The sequence below is a fragment of the Lynx rufus genome, unplaced genomic scaffold, assembly GCF_022079265.1.
Source record: "Lynx rufus isolate CCGP_SWC_20201006 ecotype Redwood Valley unplaced genomic scaffold, mLynRuf1.p SCAF_3, whole genome shotgun sequence".
In the NCBI taxonomy this organism is placed as follows: Eukaryota; Metazoa; Chordata; class Mammalia; order Carnivora; family Felidae; genus Lynx; species Lynx rufus.
The window spans coordinates 67,686,466-67,708,491 of record NW_025814845.1 but is presented as its reverse complement, the minus strand read 5'-3'; the positions used below and the strand labels follow the sequence as shown (position 1 = coordinate 67,708,491).

The window sequence follows — 22,026 nt, the reverse complement described above, 5'->3', positions numbered from 1 at the left end:
CCCAAGCAGGCTCCAGGCTCTGAGCTGTCATTACAGAGCCCGATGAGGGGCTCAAACTCACGAACCATGAGATCATGACCTGAGCCAAAGTCAGACGCTTAATGGACTGAGTCACCCAGGAATCCCTCAAGACTTTAAAGCTATAGTGATTTTCTCTCAAAATAGCCTCCTACAAATCCTTCCTTCTCTGTATGTGCTTACCCCTCTTTCCATCAAATGATGTTTATTTTCCTTCTCCTCAAATGTAGGCTGGCCTGTTTTGTGACTCGCTTTGACCAAGAGACTACACCAGAAGTCACACAGTGTCATATGGACCCAGCCCTTGTGAGGCTTACAAACTGCCATTTTTATTTTCTTGGAACCCTGAGGTATCATGTCAATAGGTCTGACTAACCGGCTAGAGGTAAAGGCCATACATATAAAGAGCAGCTCTAATAATAGATGTGAGATTTACAGAGAGAGATAGAGGGAGAGAGAAAGGCCCAAGTGGACTTCAGCCATGTTAGCTATGTCAGACAAGGCTCTGCACATCTGAGTAGAACCATCTTGTATCCTTCAGACCTAACTGATCTCCATGAATCAACATCATGTGCAGGAAAAATGAGCACATCCTGGCCAACTCCTGCCCAAAGTACAGAACCATGAGCAATAACCAGCTGTTATTACTTAAGTCACAAAGTTTGGGGGTGGTTTGTTATACAAGTGTAGAAACCGGAAACACTGAATGACTGAGCAAATGAATGACACTCTCCTTTTCCTCCTAGGATGCTAGCAACATTACCGTATTGTGCTAACATTGAAATACTCTATGCAATTCTCTTCTATAGCTTTTCTAGTTGACAGGTAGCTTCTATAATTACTCTTTAGAAGTTAAAAGTTAAGGACATTTTTATGCAGCATGATATCAACAGGTAATTAAAAGACCGTTCAGGTTAAATTTCTGATTGTAAAACGGTGCTTACTGGAATCACAATATTTAAAAAAAAGTCATTATCCCACAAAATCAATGTTCATCTTTTGTCACATTTTCATCAGTCTGTTTATGCATTAGTGCATTTTATACAAAAAATACTTTTTATAAGTGAGATAATATTTTACATAAAGATTGCACAATATTTCACCGTCAGCTCAGCTATTAAGAACCTGATTTGGAGATAATTGCTCACAGAGCATACCTTTTCTTACAGGTATCCTAAAATTTATAAAATATCCTTCCATTCTTTCTTATTAGTGAGAATCTTGTTATAAGAACCAAAAGCATAAATGCCTATAGCAAAATAATTTTTAGTAAATATACTTTTCTATAATGTCATCTGTGGTTTTTGGCCATATATAAGAAAAAGCCATTGAAATTTATCAATGTCACATGAAGTTTATGGTAAAAGGTTTTATTTATCCCATTATATGATATTTTATTATGAGGATCCCACTGACAAATTTCTTTTAATTTTGAAGCTAAAAAATTACATTTCTTCTAGATAAATCATTGTGTATATCCTGTGAATAGACTTAAATTTGCAACTATTATTTAGTGTTGTTTTTCAAAGTATAGAATAAGACATTGGGCACCCCTGCCAAAAGTATATCTGTATTCTTGAAATTTGTTCTCTGATTTTGGTTTTGAATTCATTTATTTGCCTCCACATTTAATTTTTATCTCTCAGAGATAATTTATGAATGTCTATAAACTGTAATACTTTTGTAAACAGGTAGGATTTTAATCAATTAATTGATCCTGTCTTATTTTTCCATTTATCATTTCCACTTATTATTTTATAATTAGCATTTTTCTAAAACTTTCATAATTGTGTAACATTTTGTTATATTAATGCAGTATTATTTAATTGGCCATACTCTACTTCTGGAGATAATAGATTGGTGTTCATTTTTTACTATTATAAAAATTGTAATAAGCAACTTTATACTTGTTTTTTTCCACAGATCTGACTTTTTTCTAAGACTAGAATATCTTGCTAAAACGGTCTTGAAATATATCATCAAATTTCTTTAGAAAGACTACAACAATTTGCTCTCTCGCCATCAGAGTGCCTACCTTAACATACCTTGCCAGTACTGAGTATTATCACTGTTCAGGATTTTGTTAATGTGATTAGTGGGAGGACATTAAATGATTTAATGTGCATTTCTTAGATTATTAGCAAAAGCCCATATTTCCAATAATGCTCCCTTTGTCTCATATCATGTATTCAAGTGTCTTCTTGTCTACTTGTTCTGTAGATCTGGCTCTATCCATGTGCTAATTCTATGATTTCAAAGAAATAATAGTATGCAATTGTCAGTTTTCAAATAATATGACTGTTCTTATCCACAAAATCTAATACTGAGAACCTCCCTGAAGAAATTATCAAAATATAGAAAATACTAACGTGAATGTATACCCCCTACAACACTATTTATAATATAAATATAAGTGATATAAGTAATAAAAGTGATCATATAAATATCCAAATTGTTGAAATAATTATGAATAATATACATGTAGAATGAAATATTAGATGTGAAAAATTATGCTTATAGAGGTTGCCAATCATCAAACATTAAGTTAAACTATACTAGAATGTTGGGGATATTTCAAATATTAATATGAAAATATCAGCTATACTATACTACATTAATAATATTAGGAGAAAAAATATTATTTTCTACTAAATTAAAAAAAGTGAAGAGAAGGAGGTAATTTATAAAATATTATCATAAGTGTTTAATTCTTAGTGGAGTTATGGATGCTTCATATTTTCTTTTCTGGAACTTTCATTATTTCCTGAATTTCATCATGCTATATGTTTCTTGTTTCCTTATAAATCTATTCTAGATTAAGGTGGAGCTATATATTTAAAAATATGATGCTTTCATTATTATTAAAAACAGTTATTGTAACTACATTGCTAATATCCCGATCTCTGCTTATTAATACTTTTAATATCTCTTAGCTGAGAGAATTAGGAAGACACTGAACAGGAAAGACTCCTATTTTAAAAATTCACTTTTCTGATGCAAAAGCTTAATAGAGTGTTAATTTACTTCCAAAGGAAAAGAATAAATAATGTTTTAAGGGGGACAAAAAGTATGGAAGAGAAACACATCTAAAGTGTCAAATTTTTGACTCTGTAAATTAATAAAAACAATCGACCCTTGTGTGGCTATAAAATCCATATTCTAAACTATTACAACATCCATTAAGGTTATATCCTCTCAGCTCATTGCATCTCTTCTGTTCGGTTTGGATTTCTCAGTGAAGGATGATTAGGAAAATCTTGAAAGCTACCTGTCAAATGATGGCTTCTCTCCACAGTCAAAGGCATCCTGGAGCTCCTTAACGAGGTTAGCCTGGCCTGGCAGTCGGAACAGACCCTCTTCCTTCAGCCCCCTTTGTCGGATAAAGTCCACACACTGCTCCACCAACATTGGAGCCAGACGGTTCCCATATCTCTTCTCATAACGGACAGTGTCTTCAAGTTTCTGTCCAAAAATGCCTGGAGGAATAAAGGATTACAATGAATGTGAAGAATCATTTCATTTTGTTACTTGAAAACAAAAAAAACAAAACACAAAACAAAACAAAACAAAAAAAACCCCCAAAAAACAAAAAACCCTCAATGTTAAGGAAAAACAAAGATTGAAATGCTGGCAAGCATGTAACAATTGGTACTTCACATTTTTACAGAATCAAATCCATTATATACAATTCTTCAAATGGAAAGGATTTGTTGTATGCTGTTCTTTCCCCCTATGTTCCATATTTAACCCCCAAACCAAATAGAAATATAAAGTTGGAGATATCCACTTGGATGTAAGAAACACTGCAATAAATATAACTTTAGTTTTGGGTTTTCTTTTCTTTTTCTTCTATTTTGGAAAAGGAATTGTATTGAAAAGCAGAAATATTCTGCAGAGAATAGTCAAATTCTACTGTTGTTACAGTTGTAACTTTACATCCAATTTTCATTTAATTTAAATATTATTCATTTATTTGTTCACCTTTTGTTTTCAATCAAGTGATGATGCCATGATTATAATCAAGATGATAAAACCAGGGAAAAATGCCCAGAATTTTCATCCACATAAAATATTTCAGGCATTGTTTGCCTTTTAAAACCTTAAACTGTTAATTTATTTGAAAGGGAAAAATCTAAACTATGAAGCAGTGCATACCAGAAGTGAGGAGGTGGGATCATGGTGGTTTACCCTAACAGATAGGAAGGAATATTTCATCACACATTGTCTAGAACTGCCAACACATGGTGGTAATAAAAAGGAGGCCAATTTTGATCAATTTTATTACTGATTTTAAAATAACCACAAGGGATGAATTCCTTGCTGCATGCATTTGGAGCTGAACATCCATGATTTACCCTTGCTACCCCACTGATTAAGAAACAATTCCTCTAGCTATTTGTAGTTGGTGTGATTGCTTCAGGATTAAGTCATGGAGTTGGAGCGCTGTTCGTGCAGGCCCTCAGGGCCCACAGTCCCAATGGAATCACTGTTGTGTGTTCCAAGGCATCTGGAAGTGGTGTTCCTACTGATGATGAACAGGTGACTGGGCTGGACATGGGAGGCCATGATGGTTGCATGGAGGGGACTGGACCCATAAAATATACTAGCCCCAAAGACCATGTTGGGCACCAAGGAAGACCCTAATATTGTTCCTTCTGTCACCAATAATCAAATAGTGGGCTGTATGTGCGAAGAGGACAACAGTGCTATCATCTGGGTCAAGTTGCACAAAGGTGAGACCCAGTGATGCCCTAGCTGTGGACTCCATTATAAGCTGGTGTTCTACCAGTTAGTCCACTGAGCCTTTCTTTTTTTTTTTTTTTATATATATGAAATTTATTGACAAATTGGTTTCCATACAACACCCAGTGCTCATCCCAAAAGGTGCCCTCCTCAATACCCATCACCCACCCTCCCCTCCCTCCCACCCCCCATCAACCCTCAGTTTGTTCTCAGTTTTTAACAGTCTCTTATGCTTTGCACTGAGCCTTTCTTTACACTAATTTACTCAAAATGTGCTGTAAACTTTTCTTCTTTCCAAAAAAGAATGACATTGTATTGGTTCTTCTCAAAAGAGAAAGGGAGGGAAAGAGAAAGAGAAAGAGAAAGAAAGAGAAAGAGAAAGAGAAAGAGAAAGAGAAAGAGAAAGAAAGAGAAAGAGAAAAAGAGAAAGAGAAAGAGAAAGAAAAACAATGCCTCTAAAATATATTAATATAAGGTGGTAGCTTGGCAAAAATGATCAACTTATGAAAAAAAAATGTAGGAAAAGCCAAAGCAAATGTCACTCCAATGTTCCCAGATGGGATGAATATCACTAAATAGTTTTAATGGTCTACTGATTTCATAAAAGGGAAAGAAAAATTAGTGTTGCATGTTGAAATTATGTGAGACTCCAGAACACTTGGAGAATTATTTTGAAAACATTAGGCTAAGAATTTGACAATAAGAACACATGTTTTACCTCCCTATCTGTAAAATAATTTATGTATGGATTCAGCAGTGCAAAACCATCACATGCCAAGCAATAAACACTGCTACCGAAGAGAATATTTTCAGCCCTGCTAGAAACAATAACACAACAACAAACCAAACTATTCAACACCTGATATCAGATCTAGCATTAATGGAATTAATTTCCTTTTAGGAAAAAAGGTTGACTGAACTAATATTAAAGTTCAAATACATTGAAAGCAAAATTAGAAAATGGCATCTTCTAAGGGCAGGAAAATTAATGTAGGTAATGGTTCTATCTAGTCAACTGCGGGCTTTCCAACAAGCAGCTTCTCAATGGTGTGTCAAACATTGTTTGCTAACTCAACAGACATTCATACCCCCATTTTCTCTTGTCATTTCCATTTTAGGGGATGGAAAATTAAATACCTCTCCCACTTTTTAAGAAGCCTTCTAGAGTCTCTAGGAAGGCTTTGTTGTTGTTTTTGTTGTTGCTGCTGTTGTTTGATGAAAGAGGAAGACAGCTGGAATTGCCAATCACTCCTTTATCCTATCATGAACTTGGACATGCTCTTTACTAATCTAAGAGTCATCTTTTGATCATTAGATAATCATTCATGAGGGAAAGGTTGAAAGATTCAGAGACAAGAGGGATGAAATCATTGAACCACTGACCCAATAACAGAAGCATCTTCTTTATGATTTTTTTAATGTGAGAAAAATGCATGTTTAATCACTGTTAGCTGAGTTTTCTGTTACTTACATCATTGTGAATTCTAGCTCAATAAGTGATAATAATGATTTTGAAGGTATTTTAGCATTTTAATAACAAAATTTGAAGACTGGCTATGAGATTGGTTATGAACGGAGAATACTGACTCTTTTTCTGTGGAGTTCTTTGATGCTTATTTGGCTGGGAAGTTTGGATTTTATTCTGCCAAAATTCAGAAAATAGCCTTTTAAAGGCACTAAAAGTTCAGTTTTAAAAATAACAATGTTGACATCTGGGAATACATCTTATGCATCTGTAGTTTTTCCCTCATTGTTTTAAATTGATAAATATATTATCTAAAGTTTCTCTCGAAATCCAGCAGAAAATCTATTAAAGATGTTACAATTCAACATCTATGTGTGCTACAAATGAGAACCAAACTTCCAATATTTTGTTTCATACAGTAATAAAAAACAGTCAACACTCTCTTCTTAAAATTTCCAGGGTTTATTTTTTCCCTAACAACTTAGGAACGAGATAAAGCAGTAAGCTTTGCTTTATATCTATTCTCTCTCTTTCTCTTTCTTTCTTTCTTTCTTTCTTTCTTTCTTTCTTTCTTTCTTTCTTTCTTTCTTTTTCTCTTTCTTTGTTTCCTTCCTTCTTTCCTTCCTTCCTCCTTTCCGTTCCTTTCCTTCCTTCCTTCCTTCCTTCCTTCCTTCCTTTCCTTCTGTTCTTTTTCTCTTTCTCCCTCCCTTTCCCTCTCTCTTTCTCTCTCTCTCTTTTTTTTATACATACAGACTTGCATTTGTGGTAAGCATATACTTAAGAAGTATAGCAAGAAACTTAATGCCAAAAGCCCTAACATCTTTCCATTTATTTAGTACTTATTACATACTAAGTCTTTGACATATATTCTCTTATTTTAATAATAAATATGTAAGGTAACTATTTTATACATGAGGAAATTGGGGATTAAACAAATAGCCCAAGGTTAGTTACACAACACCAAGTGTCAGAATGAAAGTCCATATTCAGATTTATTCAGCCTTAAACCTTCACTCATTCCCGAATACGAGTCTTCTTCCTCTTTATTTAATCACAATTATCATATGTCTTCATTTTCTAGTAATTTAAAATATTAGTAAATTCTAAAAATGAATAAAATAGAGTACCTTTTCTGTGCCATAGAGAGTTCTAACAGCTAAGATGTACTTATGTATTCCAGGCATGGGTACAAGTGGTTTACCAGTATTTCTCTCATTTAAAAAGCTCACAGCACTCTGAGGTGGGCACCACTATTTTACCAAGGAAAGGACTGAAGCACAGAAAAGTTAAGTAATTTGCTGAATGTTACATAGCTAGTAAAAAATTATGGAACCAAGATTTCTTCAAGGCTGTTGGATTTCAGAGCCATTCTGTATCTATTACACAATACTGCACTGTGTGTATAATAGCTGAAAAATGAGTTCTTGAGGAAAAATCTTGCTATTTACCAGCTTTCTGACCTAAATTTCTGTCATCACATGAGGAGGAGTGATTTCTGCTGAGAAAAATGCAAATTTTGAAGAAGGTCAGGAAAAAAAAATGGAGGAGAAAACTCTGAACATCTTGTGCGTTCTGTCCAAGGAAATTATTTCCTCTATGTAGAGATCTAAGACTATTTAGCAATATAATATGCAAAAGAGTTAAAGCATATAGTTGATAGATACATATACTCAGAAATTTCTGTGGAAAAACAATCGTTTTCCGCTGTAAATCTGGTTTTGCAAAGAATTAGGAAATGGTTATAATAGACACAAGCTTCCCATTTTGTGGCATTGAAAATAGAATGTCCCAAACATCTGTCTTACAATGGTAGATGTAAATCAATGTTGTCTATGAGCATGTTGTTTTGTGTGGAAAGTTAGAGAACATTTTTTAAGCTGTTTTGTTTAAGACTTTTATTGAAGAAACAGCGAAACTTCAAATTTTAAGATTAACAAGACAGCACAAAGGTCACAAGACTATCTCCAACTAGCAGCACGGGGAAAAGGACACATTGACTAGTAGATGATTAACAGGAATATACCTTGTTTTTTGAGTCATGCAAACAGTTCTAGCTATGTTCATTTAAATTCCTAAGAAGGTTTTGCAGTCCCTAACAAAACCATCCCTGGAATTTCTGGGTGATAAAGGCACATCATGTGTACTTCTCTTGGAAATACATTGATGGTGTCATGAAGCATCACCAAGGAGGTGACTTTTCACTGGACTGAGAAAGTAAATTACACAGGTGATTTTATTACACCTGTGAGAAGCTGTTCCAACTGGAGACAGAAAGAGAGAGAGGAGAGGGAGAGAAAGAGAGACAGAGAGAGAGAGAGAGATATCTAAATCTCCTTCAGGATGTGTGAGGTTCCTCTTTTATGTGTGATATATATACTCTTTATCTAGAGGCAGCTTGTGAAGTTACTGAGTGTGATAAGGTAAATATATTCCAATTCCACTCATATTAAAAATGAATAAGCAAACACAAGGCCAAACCTTCTTGGACCTTCTGTACCTTGCAATAATTTATTATTTTTGCTCCTTGATTCCAAGTTGTAACTCTGGCTCCATTTCGTCACTTTCTACCTTTTTGCCAATCTATTGCAATTTGGACTCTGACATTGTCATTCTACTAAAAGAGCTTTTTATATAGTCACCAACAACTTTCTAGTTGCCAAAGTACTGAAAGCCAGATTTATTTTTTATATTACTTTATGCCTCACTTCCTTTAAAATGGTCAATGCCACTCTTCTCTTATTCTTCTCATGTGTTACATAACTCTTGCCTTACAGAATATTCTTATCAATCTCCTTCTTGACTATGCTACTTGCTACACACTTATCATAAATCTATTTGTCCTCTGGGTTCTGTCCTCAGCCCTATTTTTCTCTATTTGACACAACTTCTTTGCTTGACATTTAATCTCACTGTCTATCAATTATTCCCAGATTCGTATCTCAATTTGGGCTGCTCTTGTGACCCTTAGCATTGGATTTCTAAGTGTCCATGAGATACCTCAACATGGGTATCTCAAAACATCCCCAAACTCAGAATTTCTTAAACAAAGTCACCTTTTCTTGAAAACCTGCTCTATTTCCTATAATCCTGATTTTGGTATTCAGTTCCAGTTATCCCCCCAAACATTTGAAGTTCCATCTGAGAGTCAACCTAGATTCCTCCTTCCTTCCTGATCCCAATTGAATCACCACATGGGTCCCTTCCAAACTCACTGCCACTACTTTAGGCCAGATCTTTAATGTTTCTTACTTGAGTTCAAAGAGCAGTGTACTCATTTCAGGCAAGTGCTGTCATGATGATCTTCATAACATTTAAATTGGATCATGACATTTCTTTGCTTCATGTCTTCCCTTGGTGCCCATTGGCCAACCAAACCCTTTTTCATGAAATACCAAGTCTCCACAATCTGAACTCTGCTTCTTTATCCACCATTCAATCAACAAATGTTTAGGTAGCACCCACTGTGTGACAGACACTGGCCATATCCACCTTCATTTCTACTGCTTGCTCACAAACAACATGCTGGACTATTAGCTGTTTCCTAAATGCAATATAACTTATCATATCTTCAGACATCCTTACGGAAGGTAGATTTTGCCATCATGAGTCAGCCTAGGGAAACTTATTCTGTAAACCTTTCTTTTTTCCCTTCCTTCTCCACTCTGACTACAAAAAGACTCAATATTCTACCAAACATTCACTGGTTATTATAGATTTGGACCTCCTTGGATTACAAGTTTTCTATCCATGTAAGATTTTTTGATTACTTAGAAGGTATTGGCAACAGACTGAGGTAAACTTTGGCTGTCTTTGTTTCTCAGTTCTGGACTAAATTGAATGACTTTTATTTTGATTTGTCTATATATCATGGTTGAATGTACACCTTTAAATGAAAATTGTTATAAACCTGGTGATACCAAGACTTATTCTGCAGCAGGATTGCAGTAAGCAGAAGGATAAGTAAAAGCAAATTCTCTATATGGCTTAATCATCTCTAGGAAGAAAAGGGTGGAAATCGGAAAAAATCACTGACAGCAGGGAATTTGAGTAATAACTGAAAAGTTGTTTAACTTCTGGCTTTTCATCAGCACACCACAGCTTTTTTGTTTTGTTTTGTTTTCAGGATTTTATAGATATCAGTGCCACAGCCTGAGAATTACTGATGAATGTCATTTTACATTGGAATCATTCACTCATTTCCATCACTGAGCAAGTGTTTTGTTTTAATGCACACATTAATTTCACAGACATTTATGGAGCCCTCAATCCTTACCCACTTTGGTATTAAGTTCCAGGGACATAAACAAGAGAGTTTGTCTGTGTGTCTTAGTGCAGTCAGGCTGCTGTTACAGAACAGTCAGTAGCTTATACACTGTCTGAGTAGTTTTTACACAACCGAAATTTATTTCTCACAGTTCTGGAGGCTGGAAGTCTGAGATCAGACCAGTACAGTTGGGTTCTGGGGACAGCCCTCTTCTGGGTTGCAAACTATCCATTTCTGGTTGCATTCTCAAGTGACAGCATAGGAAGGAGTGAAAGAGCTCTCTGGAGCCCTTTTACCAAGCAAGGCACTGATCCTATTCATAAGAGTTCCACTCTCACGACCAAATCACTTCCTAATACCATCACCTTAGGCATTTGGTTTTCAACACAGGAATTTAGAGGGGACACACAACTCTGCCTACTCAACTCCAGAATCACTTGGTACATGTTGCATAAAATTTTGATATTATGAATTAATGAGGTAAGTCATTTATACACAATCAAAATAAAAGACATCCAATTTAGTCCAGAACTAAGAAACAAAGAGCCAAAGTTTACTTCAGTCTGTCGCCAACACTTTCTAAGTAACCAAAAAATCTTATATGGATAGTAAACTTGTAATCCAAGGAGGTCTGAGTCTATAATAACCAGCGAATGTTTGGTACAATTTTTTTAAAATTTTGTTAACGTTTATTCATTTTTGAGAGACAGACAGAGACAGAGCGTTAGCAGGGGAGGGACAGAGAGATAGGGAGACACAGAATCCAAAGCAGGTTCCAGGCTCTGAGCTGTCAGCATAGAGCCTGATGTGGGGCTCGAACTCACAAATCCTCAGATCATGACCTAAGCTGAAGTCGAATGATTAACCAACTGAGCCACCCAGGTGTCCCATAGAATCATGACTCTTTTTGTAGTCAGAGTGGAGAAGGAAGGGGAAAAAGAAAGACTTAGAAAACCTAAGAAGTGTAATAATGTCAGCATAGTGGCCCAGTGGCCTAGATCTCACACCAGTAGACCAAGACATGCAATTTACATGTATTTTCTTATTTGACCACTCACACATATTCTGCAAGGAGACTTCCCTTCTACAAACTGATTCAGAGATGCTAGGTGACCTGAGGACACACATCTAAAAAGTGGCAGGTCTAGGGATACAAACACAGGTCTGTACCATTCTAAAAGTCTTCCTGTTACACTATGTTACATTAATTCAATGTCGTCATTTTTTTTTTCCCATAGGCATACTGACCACTCTCTTAGGATAATATGGAGAAAATGTCTCAATCTGATTTCTATCTAAATTATTAAATCTGATTTTATATAGTGCAGATGAATCACTGCCATTCCAGATAAGACCATGGTCAGTCTTTTGTTCATGAACTCCTCAGCCTTTATGTACGATTTGTTGTAGTGCTTATCACAGAGTAATTATTTATGTTCCTTTATCTTCAAGGAGTATGTGAACTCATAGATTCAAGGCAAGCTTTTTGCCTACTCAACTCCAGAATAACTTGGTACATGCTCCATAAAATTTTGATATTATGAATTTATGAGCTAACTCATTCATAGCACCATTTAAAATTATATAGATTTAGATAGCAGCATTCTCTTGGACAAATCAATTTCCATAAATGAGATTACAATATATACAACATACAATAAACTTCAAAGAAAATGTTGGTTTTATTCATAACCATGACAAAGACAGCCTATTTTAATTCATTATTGCTCATGGACCTGTAGGAAAAGATACATAATAATACTGTACTTCACTAATTTGCAAGAAACCTTGAATCCTTAATTGAATAGGCCTATTGCCATTCTTTACTCTGGGAAGAAGTAAACAAATCTATGTCTATGTCTACGTCTATGCGTAGCTCTATCTCCATCTATCTCTATCTCTATCATCTATTTATCATCTATCTTTTACCACTAATGTGTATAAAGGACTTTAAAAAAAATATTCACTTATTTATTATTATTTTGAGAGAAAGAGAGCACAAGCAGGGGAGGGGCAGAGAGAGAGAATCCCAAGCAGGGTCCATGATATCAGCACAGAGCCTGATGCAGGCTCAAACCCACGAACTGTGAGATCATGACCTGAGCTGAAATCAAGAGTTGGATGCTTAACTGACTGAGCCACCCAGGCACCCCTAAGTGTGTATAAAGTACTTCAAGATGGCTAGGAAGATAAGGCAGTCAGGTGGCAGCATTTAAGAAATATACGGGCTACACAGAAGGCTTGGGTCAATAAAGAAGGCTTGATGAAGAAATAAGACCCAGCAATGTCTAGAAGGAAGTACAAAGTTTGAACAGACAGTGTCATAGCATAATGAAAAAAAAGCAAAGGCCTGGCACAGGATATATGTTTAGGAAGAAAGAGTGGGACAGTCTGGGGAATTGGGAGTTTATTCTCCAGGGAATAGATGGATGTGGTTATAAGGCCTTGATAATTACACGAAACAGTTAGGAGTTCCTCCTGGGAGCAATAGGGACTCATCAAAATGTTTGAGGGGTGCCTGGGTGCCTTAGTTGGTTAAGTGTCTGACTCTTGGTCTCGGCTCAGGTCATGATCTCATGGTTCATGAGTTCAAGCCCTGCATCAGGCTGTGCACTATCAGTGCAGAGCCTGCCTGGAATTTTCTCTGTCTTCTCCTGCTCTCTCTATTTCAGGAATACCAACTGGTCAATGCTTTACAAATAGCCTGTGTGTTGTAGGAATTTGTGAAGAACATTAGGTTGGAAACAAGTGAGGATGGATGCTGTCTTGAAGAGCCACTTCTTAGGTTGAAATAAGTTGTGTGCATGAAGCAATAAAGGCACAGAGAACTCAGATGATGGAAACATAAAAGGAGCTGGAAGTCTATGAAGAAGGAAGAAGCAACAATTTCATGACCAGTGACTGGTTACGGTGTAGGGGAAAGCTCTAGATAATTAATGATAACTTATCTCTAAGACAGAGCAACTCAGGAAATCAAACACACAAACAAAAACAAGATAGAGTTTCCTTCAGTGTGTCCCATGAGCATAACATCCTTAAACTAGCTAGCTGCCCTATTGTGTCTAGAAATTAACACTAACATTCAGGAACCAAAGTAGTCGGTAATCAAAAGGTTGCTTACGCTGCTTTGCATATCACACATTAGTCTTACAGAGGTAAAAGAAAAATTACATACATAGTTTCAAAATCAACAGGATAAAAATACATTGTAACCATTATCTCTCCGGAACATAAATCCAAAGCACTGCTATCCCCCCAGCATCCTGCCTAATAGATGTTTATCAGTTCCTACATTTTTTAAACCACTGGGAAAGCATTTTCAGTGATCTTTATTAGTATCCAGACAAAGAAATGGAGAGATGAAAAGGACAGTAAGGGACCAAAGGGGTCTGGAAGAGAAAGCAACCTTGAGAATTTAGTTACAGCCTGCCCAGCATGCAGGCTCCATTATCACCAGGCCTCTGGAAACTTTAACTCAACTCCGCACTTCATTCAAGGGCATTTCTAAAGCTGCGAGTCTTCTCTGCTGTTGGCCTACCCCTGACAACGGTAAAAAAAAATATGCTTTAAATGTGGATCAGGAAAAGCAGACACATCAGCATTCTTTGCTTCTGGGTGCTTTTCCATGAATCATGCACTCCCCCTTTTACTTTCATTGAAATAACTTAAGCTGATGCTCTCCAACAGGCTTGGTTGAGGAACGCAGAAACAGGTCCACTTCTCCAACTACTTGAGTGCCCAGGGGATTAAACAAAGCACAAAAGAACACTCTCCTCTTAAGGTAGCATGGTTCAGGGACCCAGGATTGAAAGAAAAGTTCATTCTTTTCCATGCAGGACCTTAAACAAAGATGTAAACCCCTCCCTCCCCCCTTCCTCCCCCTGCCTTCCTCCCCCCACCCCCCCCACCCCCAGTGAGTCACGCCACTGCAGGCTGGAGTGATTAGTGCTGCACACACAGAAGCAGCTTCTCTCCCAGAGCCTCTCTGCATAATTGTCGTCCTGCAGCCAGGGAACAAGAGGCTGGTGTGCCGCTGGCTCTGGCTAAAAGGGAAGGAAACTTAAAACGGCTTGATGCTTCCTGTTCCTCCCCTCCTTTATGGTTCTGACAGAAACCAGAATACAGTTTTGTAAATTAGAAATCTGTTAATCCTTGACTCACATGCTAAACATTCCTCAGGTTACCAAGACTTTGCATAGAAAAGGACAATAGTTTAAAATTAACCCACAGGAGATGACAGATAGATAGAACCCACTCCTGTGGGGGCCATTTGCCAGCCCATGGGGATTCTCTTTGCAGGCAATGCCTTCCCTTGTTGGGAAGAGGGCATGATCAGCAGTCTTAGGATCCTTGAAGATAGGCTATACTCCACTATTGGAGAGGAGGTGGAGAAAGGTCAAAAACATCTTGCCATGTGCTTCAAAGATATATTAATTGCCCCCAGAACATCTCATGTTACAAATGAGCAGCAATAGGCTGGAAAAGTAGACTTTCTCTGTGAGTTTGGATAAACTCAATTTAGTTGCTGAGAGCAGGAAGAGCTAGAAAACGAGAACATGTCCTTAAGCAATTACTCCCTAGCTTTTCTCAGTTTCTATTGTTATCAAATTCTCTGTCAATGATGCAGTCTTAACAGTAACCTTGAAATCTCTATAGATCTATAAAATATGAGACAAGTATCTCTCCCTTAATTACCTTTGTGGATGAGAGAGGAATATAAATGAATACCTGAATTCCTTGCTAATAATGTATGATAATGATCATAGGCAGATCTCAAGTGCTCAAAGGGAAGGACTCAGAAAGAATAAGGTTTAATCTTAAAAGTTCCTGCTATATTTTGCTTTATACAAGGGTTTTTTTCTTACTTTGTTTTCTTTTCTCTTTTGTTGGTTAGTAAGTAGAAAGGGTTAATAGGTAGCAGATCAAAGAAAAAAGGGAGAAAGAACTTTAGATGTTACTCATGTCTGCTCCTGATTAAATTATTAGCTTACTATATATGACATTAAATTATAATTACCTATTTCAGTTTAAATAATCACCTCATTTAATTATTCCACTTTTAAAGCAAAAGGTCATTTAAAACTATTTTGATGCAGAAATATTTTCTAAAAGCATTTTATTTTACCTATGAGTACTCTTTAACTCCCTCTGCACAAATCAATTCTGAAATTCTTAGCCTCTTTTATTGATCAGAAATTGTTAAATATTTTCCCACTTCTTGTACCTGATAGCTCCTATCTTTGGCCTCTCCCAATGCTGCCTTTTGATATATTTGGAAAGTCAAGGTGACTCCTATTTCTAATCAGTGTTAGTCAATATGGTTGAAAGGCTCCTGAAAAGGGGTCACTACAGATCATCTGATTATTAAAATTTTCTCAGCAGGGGAGGTGAGGCAAGCACAGGCAGCCAGAACCAAAGCAATGTGATGGGAGTAGAGAACAAGGGCCTGAGAGGGACCGATTTCAAGAAATAACAACATGGCTGCTTGGTTTGGGGCTGAGAACAGCCCATGGTAGCCTTGGCCCCTCCTCTCAGAATGGCCAGGCAGGCTTGCTTGGTTTTCCATCAGTCAAGGTGATCCCTATAGGACTATCATTCTTTAAGCCCCACCTATCTGGCCCATTCACCGTCATAAACAGATCAATACGAACCTTGAAAAACAAATATAGACAAGCAGAGACACAGATAAATCACTCCTGTACAGTTCTAAGCTCTTGGTTTTCAAAGTCCCATTTTATCTGAACATAAACTGACCTTAAAGCACCAGAGAATATTTGTATATTTTTTAAATGGACATTAACAGATCATCTACCTACCTTTCCGAAAACTAAAACACCGTTTGATTCTTCTGTATGTAGTTTTAGGAATGAACGGAGTTGACGCTAAGGCACCTGAGGGGCGTCCCCCAGTATTTCGGTCTTCAGGCATCATACAGGCCCGAAGTTCTGAATCAGTTCCAGGCTTCCTTTAAAACCTGCCTCTGTGTGATACCCCACGGCCACTCCTTCTCATGTTTATTTGTTAGGGCTGAAGTGCTGATTCCTAGAACTTGAAGGCTTTGATCGTCCAGGTCCCAGATCAGGGATAAGTTACCACCTCTCATTTACTTCTCTTTTGGCAAAAACTTCCTTTTCTCTTGCCTAATCCAAGGAGCTTTAAGATTTGGGTGTTTTGCTTTAAGTTTCTGCAGACATTCCAAAATGTCACAGCAAAAAGAACGGCAGCCAGCCGCACCTTCCATTCAAACAGCAGGAATTGTTTTGTTTTGTTTTGTTGTTTTTGTTTTTTGTTTTTTGTTTTATTTTTTTTTATTAAGAACTGTCTTCTCAGCTGGAACTGAGGGGACTGAGATTCCTCTGGAAAGGTCAGCAAATAGTCGTGTGCAAGGGGAATAAAAGGAACAATGACAAAAAGGCCCCTGAGGAATACTTCAGGACGGTCCTTGCTGGCTCCTTTCATCTGAGCAAAAGGGGAAGCAAATAATGGCACCTTCTCCAGAAAGCATTTCAGTGCATGATAGGTTCTTTTCAAAGGACTCCCCTGTTCCTTTTACAGCACCCCTCATCCTTTGATGCTCTCTGCAGGCTTCTCCCTTTTCCCCGTCTGTCTTCAAACTCCCAGGGCTCCCGAGGGAATCGCCACGTCAGGACAGTTGAGTGCCCATTCCAAGCAGCCTCCTCGGATCCGTGGTGGAGGCAGCTCTGCAGGGAGCCTCTCCTCCCCCTCCTCCTGCTCCGTCTCCCCTTTTCTGAATGAGGGCTGGGCGGGAGCTGGCACAGCCTCAGCTGCCTCCGTCACCGTGGCTGCGACCGCCTTCAGTGCCCGCTGGTCACATGCAGCAGGTGCAGTCACAACAGTATGAGGGGAGGAGGGAGAATGCCACACAGCCTGTGAACCCCTTTCTTCTTCATCTGACTTGGTATTGACTTCTCTGCCCTTGTCTGTGCAGCTCCTTGAGAGCTGGCTGCCTCAGCCCCTCCAGAAATCAAACAGCACCAAACCAACCCCAAGGGGGTGAACTTGCACCCCCTCCTTCCTGCATTTATTCTCTTCCTATACAAGACTTTTTCAGAGATTTTCCGACTGAATCTATTTGTGAGTGCTGATTTAAATGTGCATATCACTAAAACATATGTGTCTGTACTGGTACATACATGTGTGTCTGAAATAGAAAAATATTCTCAATCTGGTAACAGAGAACTTGCAGGTACAATTATCATAAAACAAGTCAACTCAACTCATGTGTGTGTGTGTTTATACATATTTATACATACATATATTTCTCTGGTTATGGTTTGAAAACCAATCCTGTTTTCAACTTTCTCCTCTGCTCTTGGCGTGCACCCTCTCCACCCCAGACCACATGTCTACCCAGACTCTCAATCCCACCCACTGAACAATTTACTCACTGAGTTAATCATTCATCCACCTGGCTGTTCCATGAGCAGATGTGGAATGCTAGTGCTTTAACCCCAACTGACCCCCAAAGGTCTCTGCGTGCCTTTCTAGCCATTTGACAGGAACACTACAAAACTGAGGGTACTACAAAGGTACTCCCTTTAGAAAAATCATTACTCTGACCAGCATGCCCAGATTGGTTATGGTTTGTCAGTGAAGGAATCATTAGTAGTTATTTCTTTCCTATGTTTCACACTTGTTTTTCCCTTCAGCGTCACTGCATGCTACTAGAAAAATAAGGAAGCACACAGTGTAACTCAGTATAAACAAGACAGTGACAATGCCAGACTGGGAAACACCTCGCCAGCCGCAAACTTCACTGACCTGAGTACTGTCATGGAGGGAACACATGTAACCCCAGGACTCTGGAGCTGGAACGAATCGCAGTTAAAATGGTTTTGTCCAATTTTCTTATTTCACAAACAAGGAAACTGAAAGTCCGGGGTAAATACCCCTTATCCAAGATCACACAGCTGTCTATGTCAGAGGCAAGACCACATTGTCTCCTAATTAACCCCTGCTTGACTGCATGCCAGTTATTCATCATGTGGATTATTCACATTCAGGACTTTTACTGCATCGATGGGTCTCTGACTCGACTTTTTTTGTAAGGAGACAGAAATACAGGAGGAACCTAATTTTGTTAGTAGCTAAACTTAGGCAAACCACTCAGACCTAATGAACACTCAGTGGATTCACACTCTTCCTAGATCCTGCGCTTGGTACTTCCATATATATTACCCCCAAAACAATGGAAAATAATTGTAAAACAACAACAACAACAACAACAAAACTGTAAAAAAAGTAAACAAACAAGCAAAACAAAACCCCTAAACTTTCCCAAAGCTAAATAAATGTTTCGACATCCTAACTTTTGGATTTAACTTTTAGGCAGAAACCATATGCCTCTCAGCGTTAGCAATGGGGAAGCAACTGTTTACAATTGGTTTTAAGCAGACAACACAAAGCTGAAGTATCTAGATTCAATACTGAATTTTGTTATCAGGTTAGGTTGTTAAGTGAATGTTCACTCCCATTTCCATTGGTTCCCTTCTCTTATCTGATTATCTGTTTTAGGTTTTCTTTATTAAATAAAAAGAGAAGACCTGTAGTTCCAAAGCCATGATTTTCACATAATAGTTTTTCATTTCGAAGAGATTGAAAGTTTGGCAATCTCCTTGGATGTCTCCTATTTTTAATAAAATGTCTTATTATTGTAATGGTAAAAAGGGAATATTTTACATATCTATGCAGCCTGGACAAAAATAAGCTTAGGTGTCTCATGAAAAACTTTAACTTTTTAAAACACATGTTGTGAAATGGCAGTATAGGTAATGCAATGCCCTTTTTAAAATAAACACATTAAAAATGTATCCAAAGGTGGTATACAGAAATTATAAATCAGAGTGATACGTCACCTTCCAAATGTCTTTACAGATACCATTTAATCAATGACCATAGCAATATTTAAATGTTGGGAGGGAGATTAGAATCTATGAAGTCTTTGTTCAGGATTAACAGGCTTGGGTTCCGTAACTTAGGGAGGAGAGATATATTTTCTTATGAAAGGCAATTACAGCAGTTGAGGATATTTTTAACAGCTTTTTTGAAATATAATTCACATATCATAGAATTTATCCATTTCAAGTGTACAATTCAATGATTTCTACCATATTCACAGATATATACAACCATCAAGAGTGTTAGAATATTTTCATCACCTCAAAAAGAGATCCCACATCTTGGGCTATCACCCATCCCCTCCAACATTCCTATCCCAGCACTAAGTGACCATTGATCTGTGTCTCGCTTTCCCTGTTCTGTATTTTCACATGAACAGAATCATATGCTATGTAGCCTTTTGTGACTGGCTTCTTCTACTTAGCATGATGTTTTTAAGGTTTATTCACATTGTAGCATGTATTAGTACCTTATTCCTTTTTTAATGGCTGCGTAATAATCCCTGGTGTAGATATACCACACGGACGTTTGGGTGTTCCCACTTTTTGGCTGTTAGCAATAATGTTGCTATAAATATTCATGTACAAGCTTCTGTGTGGACATATGTTTTCATTTCTCTTGGGTATATATCTATCGAGGGGTGCTGGTCATATGATACTTCTGCATTTAATTGATTGAGGAACTGCCAGACTCTTTTCCAAAGCAGCTGCACCATTTTACAGTCCGATTAGCAACATAGGAGCAATTTGATTTCTTCACATCCTCATCGATACTTATTATTGGACTTTTTGACTCTAGCCATCTTAGTGGGCATTAAGTGTTATTTCATTGTGATTTTGGTTTGCATTTCCCAGATGACTAATGACTCTGAGCATTTTTTCATGTGCTTTTTGGCCATTTACATGTTTTCCTTGGAGAAATGTTTTATTCAGATTCTTTGCCCATCTTTTAATGGAGTCAAACTGATTCCAATTTTTAATTTCTCTTTAATACTGAGTTGTAAGAGTTCATTATAAGTTCTGGATCCAAGTTCATTATTAGATATATGATCCGGAAATACCTCCTCCCAATCTGCTGGTTACATTTTCACTTTCTTGGTGATATCAATTCAGGTATTTTTGAAGGACTTGAAAAAACATATTTATTTTAATTATTACAATTTAATTTTTTTTTGTTTTGTTTTCATGTACCAGTAAGTACCAGTACAAGTTTTATTATCAGAAAGGCATGGGCTTGTGATTGTGGGTTTGTTAATCCCACAGTAAAGGTAATAGGTCACACTATTGCACAAGAAAGCAGGAGGAAGCCCACAAGCCAGAGGCCATGGGTTGTCTTCCCAGTTCTGTTATTCATAGTGTGGCTGACATTTGTCAAGTTACTCACCCTACCTGGGTCCCAATGACCTAATCCACAGTGTGGCATTAACTAAAACAGTGGTTTTAAAATATTCTTTATCAGTAAAAAACATTTTCATATTTTCAATGAAATGTTAAGTGGACTCCTAATAGATAAGATAGATAAAAGAGTTTCCAGTTATATAAATGTGTTTGAAACTCAAATTTTTAATATTTCTTTAAAATTCAATCAAAGAGCAGGGAGGGGGTATGTTAATACAAACATTTGAAACCCTAGATTATAGGTGATAGTTGTGATCTTTTATCAATGTCAATATTCAGTTTGGTTCTATATTCTGTATTAACTTTTAAAAATTCTAATGTTCAGTTAAATCACAAAGGATTTATTGTAAAGTAAATGAGTACTTTAAAAGCTTGTGTTGCAATCTCATAACACTCTTCAGTTAAACAAAAAGGGTAGAAATTTTTTTATAGGAGCATTGTTTCTATGGTAAGTGTTCTATGCTAAAATATAGGTCTTTACAAGTAAATTTCAATCAAGCACTTATGAAATCCCTGAAGCTCATTCCATAGGATAAGGTACAGTAGTCCCTTGTTATCCGTGTGAAACATGTTCCAAGACTCCCAGTGGATGGATACCTGAACTTTACACATGCTATGTTATTTACCATAGATACATACTCATGATAAAGTTTGATTTAAAAATTGAGCACAGTGAGAGATTAAAAATAATAATTAACAATAAAATAGAATAATTATAACAATACTGTAATAAAGGTGGTTGCTTCCTCTCAAAATATCTTGTACTGTACTCACCTTTCTTGTGATGATGTGAGATGGTAAAATGCCTATGTGATAAGATGAAGTGGGGTGAATGACATATGTACTGTGACACACTATTAGGCTACTATTGACCTTCTGACAATAGGTCAGAAGGAGTATTATCTGCTTCTGGACAGTGGTAGACCATGAATAACTAAAAACCATGGAAAGTGAAACTGCAGATGAAGGGGACTACTGTATATAAACCTATCAACCACTAGAGCATCCCTTCCAAGTTCATAAATTTGAAGACTTACATAAAGCTCAGAGCTGTTGTCTAGTCCCACTGGGATAACTTCTGGGACTCCTGGGCTGGTGGGAACTCCTGTGGCCACTGATTTGATAAAGCTAATTGGATCTCATTCATTTCTCTTAAGAAAGGGACAGATGGATGAGGAAGAAACGGAGAGAATAGCACACTTGATGGATATAATCCCTGA

At 37.2% G+C, this 22,026-nt stretch overlaps 1 protein-coding gene across 2 annotated transcripts in view; it reads right to left on the bottom strand.

Moving 5' to 3' along the window:
* Positions 1–22,026, bottom strand: part of ARHGAP24 (Rho GTPase activating protein 24) — a 512,790-nt gene that overhangs the window by 47,544 nt on the left and 443,220 nt on the right. The window contains exons 1-2 of one of the 2 annotated variants that reach the window (XM_047091778.1): positions 16,307–17,876; positions 3,287–3,494 (exon numbers count right to left, since the gene is read on the bottom strand). In XM_047091778.1, the coding sequence (XP_046947734.1) occupies positions 3,287–3,494; positions 16,307–16,421 (323 nt within the window). In that variant the 5' untranslated portion in view covers positions 16,422–17,876. Of the gene's footprint in view, positions 1–3,286; positions 3,495–16,306; positions 17,877–22,026 lie in introns of those variants that run through there. The other variant, XM_047091777.1, reaches the window with a different exon arrangement.